Genomic DNA, 14362 nt, shown 5'->3' with positions numbered 1-14362 from the left:
TGACCTGAGCCAAAGGCAGACGCTTAACGACTGAGCCACCCAGGCGCCCCTCTGTAGACATCTTTATCTGTGACAGTGAATTGATTCCTCTCACTCATCCCACCACCTGAACTGAAATCTTGGAATTCTGGAAGTTTGAAATCAGAATAAAATGTGCTTTTCAACTAACAGTTTAAATTTCATTAAGTAATACTATCAGAAAACTGCCAATTCTGAAAATATGAGAAAGTTCTTTGAAGCTCATTTTACCTTCCTTAAAATGGAAACCCCCTTTCGCCATCAGCTGTGTTTATTCAGGGTCATTCTAACTCCTAATTTTTGCCCAAATGTTTTCTTTCCCTTCCTTTGAAATACAAGAAGCATCATGTTTCCAACTTTGATGTAATCTACCTCCTACAATGGGTTATATAATGATATCACAAAATCTCTGGTGAAACTATGACCCAGGATTCATTTTAGATTTCAGTGATATTATTTTCAAAGTTTTACATTTTTCTTTTTCTTTTTTTTAAAGATTTTACTTACTTATTTGAGAGAGAGAGAGGGTACAAGCAGCGGGGAGGAGCAGAGGGAGAGGGAGAAGTAGACTCCCTGCTGAGCTGGGAGCCCAATGTGGGGATCGATCCCAGGACTCTGGGATCATGACCTGAGCTGAAGGCAGACGTTGAACCGAATGAGCCACCCAGGCACTCCAAAAATGTTGTATTTTTCTATAAAAAATTAAAACCTTAAGAGATACTGAAATCTTGAAAACAATAAAGATAAACTTTAACTGGAAATTGGCTCCTAATTTTAAGAGCTGGTCAAAGGAATAAGTGTGCAATTGTCAAAGACATGCAAAACTCAATGGAAAAATAGAGTTCTTCAAATATTAAACATGTAGATGCACAGAAGTTAATTTGACATCTCTTAACCAATACTGAAGTCATCTGAATCATTTTATGATTATGTTTAAATCAAATACTTGGACTATTTAGGATGAGATAAAAAGTTAGATTAAATGGTTGGCTATAAAGTTTAATATATATTTATATAGGCTAATAGAAAGTACAAACAAAATATGGAGAAGACAGAAGCTATTGATTATTTTTAAAAACCATGTCACACTCTGTTTTTCCCATCAAACTCCAAGTCCACAATTAAAAAAGATGCTATAAAAATTACATTAATAAAGACATATTAATAAAATGATTCATGTTTTGTATGGCAAGTTATCTACTGAATATGAAGTAAATTTAATTTCGAGCCATGCTGTGAAAAGACCTACTAAGTACATAAAAATGAAACATGCTGTCCTTCAAATAGAAACATGAAAAGATGATACAACTACCCCCCGCCAACAAATATGCACTTCCTGCTAATTTCTGCTCCCCCCATAACAGTAACTAATTCTAATTTTTACTGAATAATCCACATTTTAAAATTTACTTCCATAAAAACTCCTGAGATGTTTCAGTGGGATCTGAGATTCAGACAAATGATCACAGAACAAAATTTCCCTGCAGAGAAACTCTTGATTTGACTGTGGCCTTAAATACTACAGTCTCACTGGAACCAAACCTTAAAAAAAAAAATCTAATAACTAGCAAACACAGAATTATATTTAAAGGTCAAAGAAAATATAAATTCATTAATCCTCAGGAAATACCTTCTTGACACCTCAATTTTAACACCTGCACCTGTTCCACAGACGCGGTACCGTTCAGGTTATTACTCTACAGCAGATCATAGACCTTCAAAGCTGGTAACAAAAGATAACACCCCAGCCAGAGGGACCATGGGGCAGAGTGGGAGGTCACTGGGCCAGGAATGACGGAGTGGCTCCAGGCACAGCCTCACGGAGGGTCAGTCCACTCCACCTCGTGCACCTGTGCCCTCCTCTAGAAGTAGGCAGTTTGGTTCTGTAGGATGAGAAGGACTGAGGGAGGAGATCTTGCTTTATGACACCACCAGCTATATGGACTCTGACAAGCCAGCCTCTCTGCCTCTCAGCCTCTCACTTTCACTCTAACGCGGCTGTGTAGCAAGTTTTAAGGTCCTAGAAGCTCTAGAAAGATTCCACTCCGTGTGATTTTAATGTTTACCCTACTCCTTAGAAAGTTTTATTGAGGATCAAATGAGAATGTACATGAAAGCACTTCATCATTTTTTTTACAAACACAAATTGCTGTTATTATTTTAGAGATCTTCATTATATTAAGGAAGCATGGACACAGTTTTGAGATGCAGTATTAGATGTTCTCTACATGGTGAGGCATTATGAGCTACACCCTACAATTTAACCTAAAATGTTAAAATTATAATTTTCTTTTATTCTGCACAGCTTTATTAAAGTATAATTGACAAAACTGTAAAATTTTCTTTCTCATAAAAGTTACTTGGGGAGAGATTTATAGTTTTAACTTTAATAGGATTAATAGGATTAGTGGACTGATTCCTTTGTAATTAAGAACCCAGAGTAATAGCCTAAAGAATAGTTCTGGAAGTAAGTATCTCGTAAGAGTTGTATCCAGCTTTTTTCCTCTCTAACCCATTCCTCACTTAGTTACCAGATGTGTTTTTTTAAAACACTTTTATCATATGTCTTTCATACTCATACCTTTGGACAGCTTTAGTTTATCTAAAAAATAAAATATGAATTCCTCAGTAGGACACAATTTGGCCTCAATCTACCTTTACAGACTCAGTTCTTCCTAAACACATCCACCTCAGCATTTCTTCCAGCTAACTGAGAGTCAACCTGACCCCTAGCCAAGTCAAGCTGTCCTCAAAGTGTAGGTCTGGTTACCTAGTTCTTGGCTCACTCGGCATGGCCTCCTGAACAAACCCCACGCCCACCAACCTACTGATGAGGCCAACATGAAAACAGAGACACAATCATGGAAGGTTTTATAAGACAGGGTAAGGACTCTGAGAATCATTTTAATTGTGATAGGAAGACATTTAAGAGTTTTTAGCACGGAAGTAACATGATCTAATTCATTTTTTAAAGAATCATTTTGGCTGCTATGGGGAGAATAAGCTAAGAGACAAGAGTAGAAGTAGGGAAGTGGTGGGGAAAAACACAACTAAAAAATGGCTGCAACCTGAACAACTGGGTAAATGTGGTTAGAGTGCTGGGATTAGGAAGCCTTGGTGTGTAGGAAGGAAAGTAGGGGTTTGGGGCATGAGTTTTGTTTGGACATATAAAATCTGAGAAACCTCAGGGTGCCTGGGTAGCTCAGGTGGTTGAGCATCCGCCTCTGTTTCAGCTCAGGTCATGATCTCATGGGTCGTGAAGCGGAGCCCTGCGGGGGGTTCTGCGCTCAGCGAGGGAGGGGGGGGTCTGTTTGAGATTCTCTCCCTCTGCCCCTTCCCCAGTGTGTGCACACATGTACATACTCTCTCAAATAAATACATAAATCTTTTAAAAAAAATCTGAGAAAGCTCTTGGTTGCTCTATCCCTCTTTATTCCAGTGACACTCTGTTTATACTGTGATTTTATAATCTATCACATGCTGACAGAATTTGTTCCATGCTTATCACTCTCTCTAGTCAGACTGGCTGCTTGAGGGCGGAGACTGTAATATTTAGTCCATATCCTTAAGAGAGGACCTTCAACAAAGCAGCCACTTAAAGTGACTGTAGAATGAGAAAAGGTACTGTTCTAGAAACTCTGAGGAATGCAAACCTAGGAAGAAAGTTACTTTTCTAGCAGTCTCCATCATCTAGAACTTACCCCAAATCAGGGTTAACAGAAGTTACTGCAGACCATAAACCTGCCTCGGAGTCTAGCCTTCCAGTATAGAAACTCATATATAAAATATATCAAATCAACCTGTGCTCTTCAGCCTCCTAACATGAGGGCTAGGGCGCCCATACTGATTAGCTCTATGTCAAATAGCTTTTCTTTCTTTTTTTTTTTTTTAAGATTTTACTTATTTGAGAGAGAGAATGCACGAGCGAGAGAGCACAAGCAGGGGGAAGGGCAGAAAGAGAGGGAGAAGCAGGCTGCCCACTGAGCAGGGATCCTGATGCAGGGCTCGATCCCAGGACCCTGGGATCATGACCTGAGCCGAAGGCAGACACTTAACTGACTGAGCCACCCAGGCACCCCTAAATAGCTTTTCTTTTCTTTTTTAAAGATTTTATTTATTTATTTGACAGAGAGAGACACAGCAAGAGAGGGAACACAAGCAAGGGGAGTGGGAGAGGGAGAAGCAGGCTTCCCGCCGAGCAGGGAGCTTGATGTGGAGCTCGATCCCAGGACCCTGGGATCATGACTTGAGCCGAAGGCAGACACTTAACGACTGAGCCACCCAGGTGCCCCTAAATAGCTTTTCTTTATACTGTACAAAGCCAAACATTTACAGATATGACTTAAATATTTACATAGGTTTTCAAGTTAAGATTTTTATTTTTAAACATCCTATCTACATTAGTTTTTGTAGTCTTTTTTTAAAGATTTTATTTATTTTAGAGAGAGAGCGAGCAAGCACGACTGCATGCACATGTTGGGGCAGAAAGGGAGAGGGACAAGCAGACTCAGAGTTGAGCGTGAAGCCCCACGTGGGGCTCCACAGGATGTGGAGGAGGCTCGATCCCATGACCCTGAGATCACAACCTGACCAGAAATCAAGAGTTGATGCTTAACCGGCTTAGCCAACCAGGCGCCCCAGTTTTTATAGTCTTATTTTTCAGATTCTAATATATATAGATTCTTGTATTTCAGATTCTAATAGATTTCTTGTACAGTCAGGAACACTTAACTGTTTATCCCTTTTTAAAGCTCATTTGAATACTGAATAGAATCACAGAGGGTTTTTTTTGAAGATTTTATTTATTTGACAGAGAGAGAGAGAGGGACACAGAGAGAGAGCGCACACGCAGGGGGAGCGGCAGGCAGAGGGAAAGGCAGAAGCAGAGCCCGACACGGAGCTCTATCCCAGGACCCTGGGATCATGACCTGAGCTGAAGGCAAACGCTTACCTGACTGAGCCACCCAGATGCCCCTAGAATCACAGAATTTTTAAGACAGAAACTCATTAAATCCAGAGCCCTTGTTTATCTGTAGGGATAAGAAAACTGAGGCCTGAAAAAATTTCTCAAGATTCTACAGTCATTTAGAAATGGAACCAGGTGTAGAAACTACCTCACCTGTTTCCTACTGCATAATTCTTTTCCACAAAGATAAACTTCTTAATGAATAAAATGGATTAATTTGGCCATTTTGCAATGGACTACATATTCTGCTTTTATAATTTTTCTATACAGTGATATCTCAACAACTTTTATAGGAAGGCTATGCCTTAAAATGAGGTCAAGCATATTAATAACTAAAATAGTCAAGTGAGGGCTTAATGGTAGTGCTTCCGAGATAGTGTACACACACAGACATGCATGATAGAAATGCTACACTCAAGAGCTATATGGCCATGGAAAGCTGAAGGTGAGATGGACCAAAGCCTATGCATAATGGTGAAGTTTGTAAGACTTGCCATTATCATATCTGGCTTTCCCTTTATTCTTTATCTGTCTCAGTGGTAATCCCTCTTCCCATTTCAAAAGGCTTCCTATATATCCTTATTTTTCCCTTTATGGAATAGGAAAGAATTTTGTATCTATTATCTTCACCTTGTTTTCTGACAAACTTAAGACGCTACTTGAATGAATTTTAATCAATATATTAACTCAACCAGACATTTACATTCTATGCTTTTGAATGAATTTTAATCAATATATTAACTCAACCAGACATTTACATTCTATGCTTTTGATCCTGAAGTGTGGAATCACGGATTTGTTCCCAGAAGAATTTTAGACCTCAACAGGGAGATGACAGGAATCAAGTGGTGGAGACTGGTTCTCTCCCTCCTAGTCATTAAAATGACATGATCTGAAGGCAAACCAAGTATCTAGATAGGGTGTAGAGAATAAGAGTCTAAAGGGGTGGCACACAGTGTGCCCTCTACTGTTTGTAAGAATGACCAAAGCCATTGTTCCAACTTCTGACACACATCTGAAACACTAGAAATTTAAAATTTCTAAGGTTTGGGATAACTTCATTATTATAGTGATTTGCAATTAGAATTAAAAGTATGTTCAAAGCTAGCATACATACACTCATCACGTTTGTTAAGTATGTTATATTCATATGGTACTTTATGTTTACCAAGTGTTTTCTTGAACTTCAACAATATCTAATGTAAACATCATTTCCACTTTCAAATGAAGATTTAAGGTTCTCAGATAATAAGGGTAATAAAAGGCACAGCCAGGACTGAATATAAGAATTCTTAATCCCAGTATGCTCTCTCTGTAATGTGTAACTTATACAGCAATATTAAAATACAATAATATTAAAATAGCTTGTGTATGTAAACTCCAAACACTTTTAAAGTAGAAAAGTAATATGGTCCCCAAATTTCTAAATAAATTATGTTGATCTTTTGAAGCTCAAATTTATTATAATCTCTTTGACAAAGATAATTGTTTTGTTCTCCGCTGTCTCGTCTTTCTAAAAGAATTCAATAGAAAAAATACTGTGAAAACATACAGCTAAATGAACAGAAATAGTCATCTTTAATTACCCAAAATATACGTTTCTCACTTTGATGCTTTTTCTTTGACGTCCTTTGAGAATCTTATTCAAATAAATTTAAAACATTAGCCTAAAAATTTGCAACTGTACCGTTCGTTTCAACTCAGTGATTCATGTAGATTTTTGTAACTAGGTTCTTTGCATATTTTATTAATTTGCCAACTTTGAAGAAACACGGTATCACTGGCAGGTTGTATCCTGTTTCTCCCAAATGCATTTTACCTTGGCTTTTCTTGAAATGAGTTATAAAATGGGATTACCCATCAACTATGGTTCCTTTATCCAAGGGAAACTGAATCAGATTTAATATTACACAGATTTAAAACTCACATGTTTTGCTACTTTAAAATTATTTTCTGTTCAATAAAACAGAGCTTGAGAGTATCCACTATTAATGTTACCAAATTCAAATTTGCTTTTGAAATAACTTTAGTGATTATAAAGAAAAAAGACACTAGAACGTCATTCAAATGTGAAAACTGATCATTACAAAGCTATGGGCTATATTCCTGAAGTGAAATAAATGACATTCATTAAAAAAAAAAATCATCTGAACATTTAAAAGAATACTCAAAATAAGAAAGGGGCTCACCGGTCTGAGTGAAACCAAACTGATGTAGAATCTGATGAGCGGCCAGCATGTCCGACTGTCTTAACTTTGACTGCTGTGAGGAGACTGATGTTGAAGTAAACGAGAGATTTTTGTTGACCTGTAATAGGAAAGGCAAATCAGAACCAAAGTGTAATTTCCTGGGTTACTGATGCAAAAACTGGATGAGAAATATTTGCTTACAATGCAAACCAGGCCACATGGTAGGTCAAAACAAATGGTAAGGACTTATATGCTTAGTTTTAAAAGTTTACGAAACAGAATAGTTTTTATCAAGGAAGGAGCACAGTGGTAACGAAAGCATCACTATAGGAAAGCACATCTGCCTTACAAAAACAAATCTGCTTTTCATAGAATTGACATTATTAACTTAAAATAGAGTGTTCTTACAAGTTATGCAAAGACGTGAAAATTAAAAGTGACCCCACCCCCGACTTTCAATTAATAAAGTTAAAATGTTTCACAGCCACATTTCTTTAGCATTTTGTGAACTAGCGGGTCCTTCCTTTTCAGCGAATGCACAGAAAACACCTATAATATCTGTTTACATACATCATGGGGACCCAGGTAACAGAGCTGTAACCTCACTTGCCAAGTGGAATAGCTCCCATTGCATCAAAACCCTTATTCTTAAGACACTGTTTAAAAACAGTACTGATATAATGATGAAGCAAAATTTCTGTAAGTAAATACGATGCTCTATTAACACAAAAAGCTTACTATGACTGTCTGAATACAATACTGTCTTCCAAAAATGATACCTGTAACAAGTACAACAACAGGTCACAAAAAAGTTTTAAATGTGTATTAGGAAACTTATCTTGTAACTTAGAATTAATTTTGGCAATGATCTAGTCTCTTGTTCAATTATTAAATTATTCATTATATATTTATTATTTTTTGAAGTATCTTCATTTTCAGAAATCATGATAAAATGTGATCTAATTCTGAAAAATTTGGAAGTTTGAATTTCTAATTTACTGCAAAATGTAATCTGTGACTTGCCAACTGTTAAAGGATAATTTATGGCATATATATACTAATATATGAAAATAGCTGCCTTCTCTCTTTTTAAAGAATAATCGAAACCACTCAGGACTACCACTGTATTAGCATTTAAAGATTCCCTTTTGGTGCTCTACATAGTAGTGGACTGTGGTTATTACATGTCCTTTATCTGACTCATCATTTACATAACGTTTGTAAATGCTTCTCTTCTTTCAAACAGTGACAGTAAATGGTGTATCTTAGATTAAGCTTTTTCTCTTAAAGCAAAGGGCTTTTACATATTTGGTGAAAAAGTCCATTCATTAAGACCATATGACAATATAGTTCCAAAGTTGGTAAACTGTTGTGATATCATTTTATAAAAAACAAAAATATTTTTCAAAGTAGTTAGATGGGATCAAATACCACACCAGTGCTAAAAAAAACTATCTAGCTTTAAAAATTCTATCAGAATCCATTATTAAACACTGACCAAAATTAATGGTGACTATTTATATTAATACAATACCTAAAGTAACAACGAAATCATCTCATATCTTTGAGCTTTATTTCCATCTTTAAGCGCAGATAATAAATATTTAAAAAAGTAGGTATGCTTCAATGGGAATGTGCTGGAGGAACAATAAAGATGACTGGTATTATAAAGTGCCATTCGCATATGCAAATACATAAAGCACTAAATAACATATTAAATAAAAAATAGATTTAAGTAGAGTATGTTGGCAAAGGGAAGCCATAGGCTACTACACAAATAAAGTTCTACAGAAATATTAGTTACTATTATTAACATCACTAGAAGTCAGAGTAATTAGGAACATGTAATTTAACATGATGATGCAGTAAATATTTCAGAGTGCTATGCTTTTAAATGGAAGTACTATATACAATGATATATTTACCCCTTAACAATCTAATCCACTTCTCTTTTTAGAATCATTTTCAGTTTTACTTCTGTGTTCTTAAAAATTTTTATCCTACATGTCAAACAATGCATTTTGAAATCTGGTGCAAAAGAACAGGTGTATGCTGGGGACGGGACACACACACACACAATAGGCTTTTCAGTCTTCCTCTTCAGATGTTTACTTGTGCTAAAACCAAAAAGAACACCAGGAAAGCTAGAATAGGATACTTAAATGTCTCTGCTCAAACAGAAAGACTTTACAGTTTTTTTCTAAGCATTTTTAAAATTCTGCTCTTTCTTGACACATTTCTTGAGAGACTATCTAATATCTATGAAGTGGTAAGTGACAACATACAGCAGATTTCAAAGGTCTTGGACAGTTGTTAATTATTACAGTGATTTGAAATTAGCACTCAAAGTATTTTCAGAGCTAGCCTATACATATGCACTACTTTACTTAGAGGGAGAAAAATAATAATAACCATTAAACAGAGTGAAGCAATATCTATTTTTGAAATACATGCTGTGGAAAAGAATTGCTTAATAATTTTACAACAACAGAGAGGTTGGCTAAGATAGTCTACCCTACACGAATCTGCCCTCTTTTCACAACACATTCTTCTGCTTGCTTCATGCAAAAACCACAGTCTGCCAAAGTCAGTTTAATACCTCCAAACTGGGGAAAATGAAAAGCATACAAATTTAATGAAATTCATAATAGAAAAAAAGAAAAAGTATCACCTGAACTTCGTGTCACGTTAATCACAAAAATGTTTTTGCCTGCTCTTTCAGAGCAGAAGCAGCTTTGTACAAAATATGCAAATTCTAATTCCCTAAGAGAAGGTTAATTTTTTTTTTTTTTTGAGGTTAATTTTCGTATTAAAAAAGTCACTGTCTGGATCTAAAACTGAGTGCACAACACTGAACAAGCTAACAATTAGTTTTTTAGTGGTTAGCTAAACTATGAAACCTTTGGGAGATATATAACATTCATTTTCATATACATTTACAAGCCTAATCATCTTCGCTGATTTTAGATTATATGCTACATTCACCTAAAGTAGAATTGTTTTTAAAATTTCAAGCTGTGAAGACACCTCAAATTGGTTTTAAATTATAACCTGGAAGATGATAATACTGTCTATATACTTATGTTTATAAATTTGTCTCCCTCCCTCCTCCAGAAGGCTATTTTTTTCCCATTAAAATCGAACAACAATGTAGGTAATACTTCAATTTGAAGATGTTTCTGGTTGCAAAAAAACCCCCAATGCCCAGGAAACATTCTGTTGCAAATCAAACTTCTGTTATAAAAATTAGAATCCCAATAATTAAAGAACAAGTGAAACAGAAAACTTGAGCCAGAGATTCAGGGCAACTGAAGCCAGGTATCAACATTCTCGTACCATAAATTGAAAGCAGCTTAAGTTCCTGTGATTTCTAGGTAAGTAAAACCTAACAAATGAGTAGCCTATGGTATCATAAAGAGAAATTCAAACATGAGCTCTACGTCTCTATATATTTTCCTTATAAATTACTACAGTGATGTGAGGGATTAGGAAGAAACACACTTCCTATTGGAAGAGAAATTTCTACAGTGGGGTGAGGTGCCAGAAAATCTCCCCCAAGTCAGTTCATCACTGCTACGTGAACTAAAACCAGAATTCCAATTTGAATCAGTTATAACGAAGTTTTATTTTGCAGCACTTAATCCAGACTTTTTGAGCCTCTGATATATATACCAAGGACTGGCAGTGCAAAGATGATTAACAGGATTCCCCGTGCAAAGCTTAAAATTAAGATTTGGTGCTGGTTCAAACCACCTATCCAACAACATGCCTTAGTCAAAGTCAATTTAACCTCAATATATTTTGGTTTTCTCCAAACCTTTGCCTCTTTTCTTAATATATTTCCTTACTTCAGAGAAAATTTGGTCTTCAACCCTCTGAAATCTTCATTTTCAAACCTATGAAAGAATATACCTCTTGCATCCACCCTCAACCTCTTTTCTTCTAGTGTCCTTCTGTTCAAGATTAATCCCTCCATCTGTTCCCTTGGGAATACCTAAAGTTCTTCCAAATTCTACTTTCAAATGCTCTATTGGCTGTTTCCCTATAGTATATAAGCAGAGATCTTTCTACTTCAGTATAAAAACAAATAGCAAACAATCAAAAATTCTCACAACGATTCCATAATTTCCTTAAGCTTCACTGAAAGCTAAACTCCTTGAAAAACAGCACATAACTGCTATCCATATAACTTAACCATTCAATTTCAACCAAGTACAACTATGCTTTTCTCCACCAGAAGACTAAATTTGAAATTAAAGTCACCACACCCAAGACTTCAAATGGTCAATTAGCAGATTCATTTAAGCGGTTGCGATCTGTAACACTGCCCATCACTCCCTCTCGTTTCTGGAAAACTATTTTCTGTTGGTTTATCCTGCCACTGCTTATCAGGGTTGTTTGTTAGACCCACTGGACCCTCTCTTCCCTCACTCTGTGTGGTTCCCCTGGGCAGTAACGTTTGTTTTCATCACTTCATCTGCCATCTATGCTGACTTTTTTTTTTTTAATTTTTATGTTGTTAGCCAACATATAGTATATCAGTAGTTTCTGATGTAGTGTTCAATAACACCTAGTGCTCATCACAAGACGTTCCTTAAATCTAAAACTCTTCCAATCACTAGGTTCAAGACTAAACTAACTTCTCTTCGACTATTTACTTCCTCAGGGAAAGCTATCTCTATCCACCTAGTTGCCCTGGCCAGAAAGGTGGGAATCCTACATTGCCATCTCACCCTCCACAGAGAATTAGTCACTAAGTCAATTAAATGCTCTGACATCTGGTCCCACTCTTTCTCCAGTCAGTGCTTTGGGTCAGGCCTTCCTCTCTGCTTGCAAACTACTGCAATCGTCCCCTGATTTGTTTTCCCTATTTCCTATTTCTCTAATTCTTCTACACTAACAAGCTCTTTCTAAAATGCTAGTTTTACTGAGTAACATTTCTTGTTAAAACCCAGCATCAGCTGTTCCATTAGATAAAGTCCATAGTTTTTAGCCTGGCATACAAAGCTTTCTATATTCTAATAACTACCTCGCTCTCCAACCTTATCGCTCCTTTTCCTACTTTCCAGCTACAACAAAATATGTGTAGCTCTGCAGACCGTCCAGGTTGTTTCACGAACCTGTGACTTAGGTCTTACTGTTCCATTTCCAGGAATGGGCTTTCCTTTTGGCTCCATCTTCCTGGTGGATGCCAACTCCTTTTTCAAGCTTTAGCTCAAGTATTACATCATGTGTGAAAAGCCTTTCAGATTCTCCCAGGAGAACTTACGTCTCCCTCCTTTGTCTCTCCACTATGCCTTGTATCCTCTATCTTTTATTATCACAACATTGGTAACATTTCAGTGTACTTATCTATTTGGTTAATCACCATCCACCAGACTATAATCTTCTTGACAGTGAAGAACCAGTTTTTGTTCATCTTTCTTTAGTAAATAACTCATATAGCACTAATAAGAACTGCACAGAGGTCAAATGAATTAATATACACGTGAAAGGAGTATGTTTAAAATCTTGCCCAAAGTTAAGGTGGTGTTTGTGTTGAACCACTATTCTATTCAAATCTCAACTTACTTTTTACCTCTTCATGATAAAAATATCCAAACTTGTTTTAGGAGATTAAAAAAATTATCTTCTCTGGATTCTCTATTTTTTTTTTAAAGATTTTATTTATTTGACAGAGACAGAGAGAGCACAAGTAGGCAGAGAGGCAGGCAGAGGGAGAGGGAGAAGCAGGCTCTCTGCTGAGCAGGGAGCCCGATGCGGTGCTCGATCCCAGGACCCTGGGATCACGACCTGAGCCGAAGGCAGACGCTTAATCGACTGAGCCACCCAGACGCCCCTGGACTTTTTTTTAAACCTTTTTGTTTTTCAGACTTCCCAAATCTAACTTTTTAATGATAAAAATTATAGAATAAAGGGCTTAAATGTAAGGAACACATTAAATTACATGGTTTAATACTCAAATTTAAATCTAGAAATTAGTGTGTGAAATAACAGAAAAAAATATATTGGTTTCTGGCTCCAGTTCCTGGCACAGATCTCCTAAAACCCTGTAATTTCCTAAGTGAAGTACTAGGAGGATCTTTTGTTCTAATATTTGGTCTTTGACTCTGGTTCCAGACACTGAGCTCTTAACATACCTTGGAATTTCCTGGGTGACAGAAATGTCTTTTGTTCTCCTGAAGTGACTCTTGGTGTGTTCTGGGAGGAGAGCTGCTCTCCAGAAAGACCACGCCATGATTAGAAGCTTGGAATTTGTAGCCCATCCCTCATTTTCCAGAGAGGGGAGAGGGGCTAGAAATGAAATTATAACTTATCATGCCTACCTGAAGAAACCTCCATAAAACTACCGGCCGTATGGGGTCTGGAGAGCTTCCTGGCTGGTGGCACGTGGGAATGCCGGGAGAGTGGTGTGCCTGCAGAGGGCATGGAAGTTCCAGGCCCCTCCCCACATACTCTGCCCTGTGCAGCTCTCCATCTGGATGTTCATCTGTATCCTTTATAATAAACTGGCAAATAGTAAGTAAACTGTTTTCCCGAGTTCTTAGTGAGCTGCTCCAGTGAACTGAGCCTCAGGAATTGTCATGGGAAACCTTCTATTTATAGCTGATTGGTCAGAAACACAGGTAACAACCTGGACCTGCAACTGGCATCGGAAATAGTAGAGGTTGGGGGAGGGGGGCAGGTGAAGTCTTGTGGGATTGAGTCCTTAACCTGTGGGATCTGCCAATCTGCCGCCATCCCCCGGTAGACAGCGTCACAACGGAGTCAAATTGTGGGACACCCAGCTGGTATTGCAGAGAACTGCTTGGTGTGGGAAAAACCACAGCACATCTGGTGCCAGAAGTATTTCGAGTACTGATAGTAGTGCAAGAGTAAAGGAGACACATGGGGGAAAAATTGGCTTTTCCTATCACAAGCAGTTTTTCCTGTTTTCTATAATTTCCAGGAATGAAATTCCATAATTTTAGTGGCCTACTGTGGCCGGTACACTCCTACAGTCAAGCCAGTCTCCCAAATATTGTCAAAATAACAACACTTGATTTGCTTTTATACAGTTTTGAAATGACATGAAGAAATAATTACGAGCATTAAAAACAAATTAAAAATTATCTAAAAGAAACTCTCCAAAAAACCGCAAACCGGTATTCTATTCAAATCTCAAATATCAAAATCTCAAATATCCAAA

General features: G+C 37.0%; 1 protein-coding gene across 18 annotated transcripts in view; it reads right to left on the bottom strand.

Annotated features, from left to right (window-relative positions):
• Positions 1-14362, bottom strand: part of AHI1 (Abelson helper integration site 1) — a 255463-nt gene that overhangs the window by 145535 nt on the left and 95566 nt on the right. For all 18 annotated transcript variants that reach the window (XR_013441090.1, XR_013441089.1, XR_013441091.1 and 15 more), the window contains one exon: positions 7174-7291. Coding sequence is in view for 9 of the 18 variants with exons in the window: in XM_078054696.1 (XP_077910822.1) it covers positions 7174-7291 (118 nt within the window). In the remaining 9 variants the exon portion in view is untranslated. The remainder of the gene's footprint in view (positions 1-7173; positions 7292-14362) is intronic.

The sequence above is a fragment of the Halichoerus grypus genome, chromosome 9 (assembly GCF_964656455.1).
Source record: "Halichoerus grypus chromosome 9, mHalGry1.hap1.1, whole genome shotgun sequence".
NCBI classification, from domain to species: Eukaryota; Metazoa; Chordata; class Mammalia; order Carnivora; family Phocidae; genus Halichoerus; species Halichoerus grypus.
This window is presented reverse-complemented; position numbering and strand designations above follow the sequence as displayed.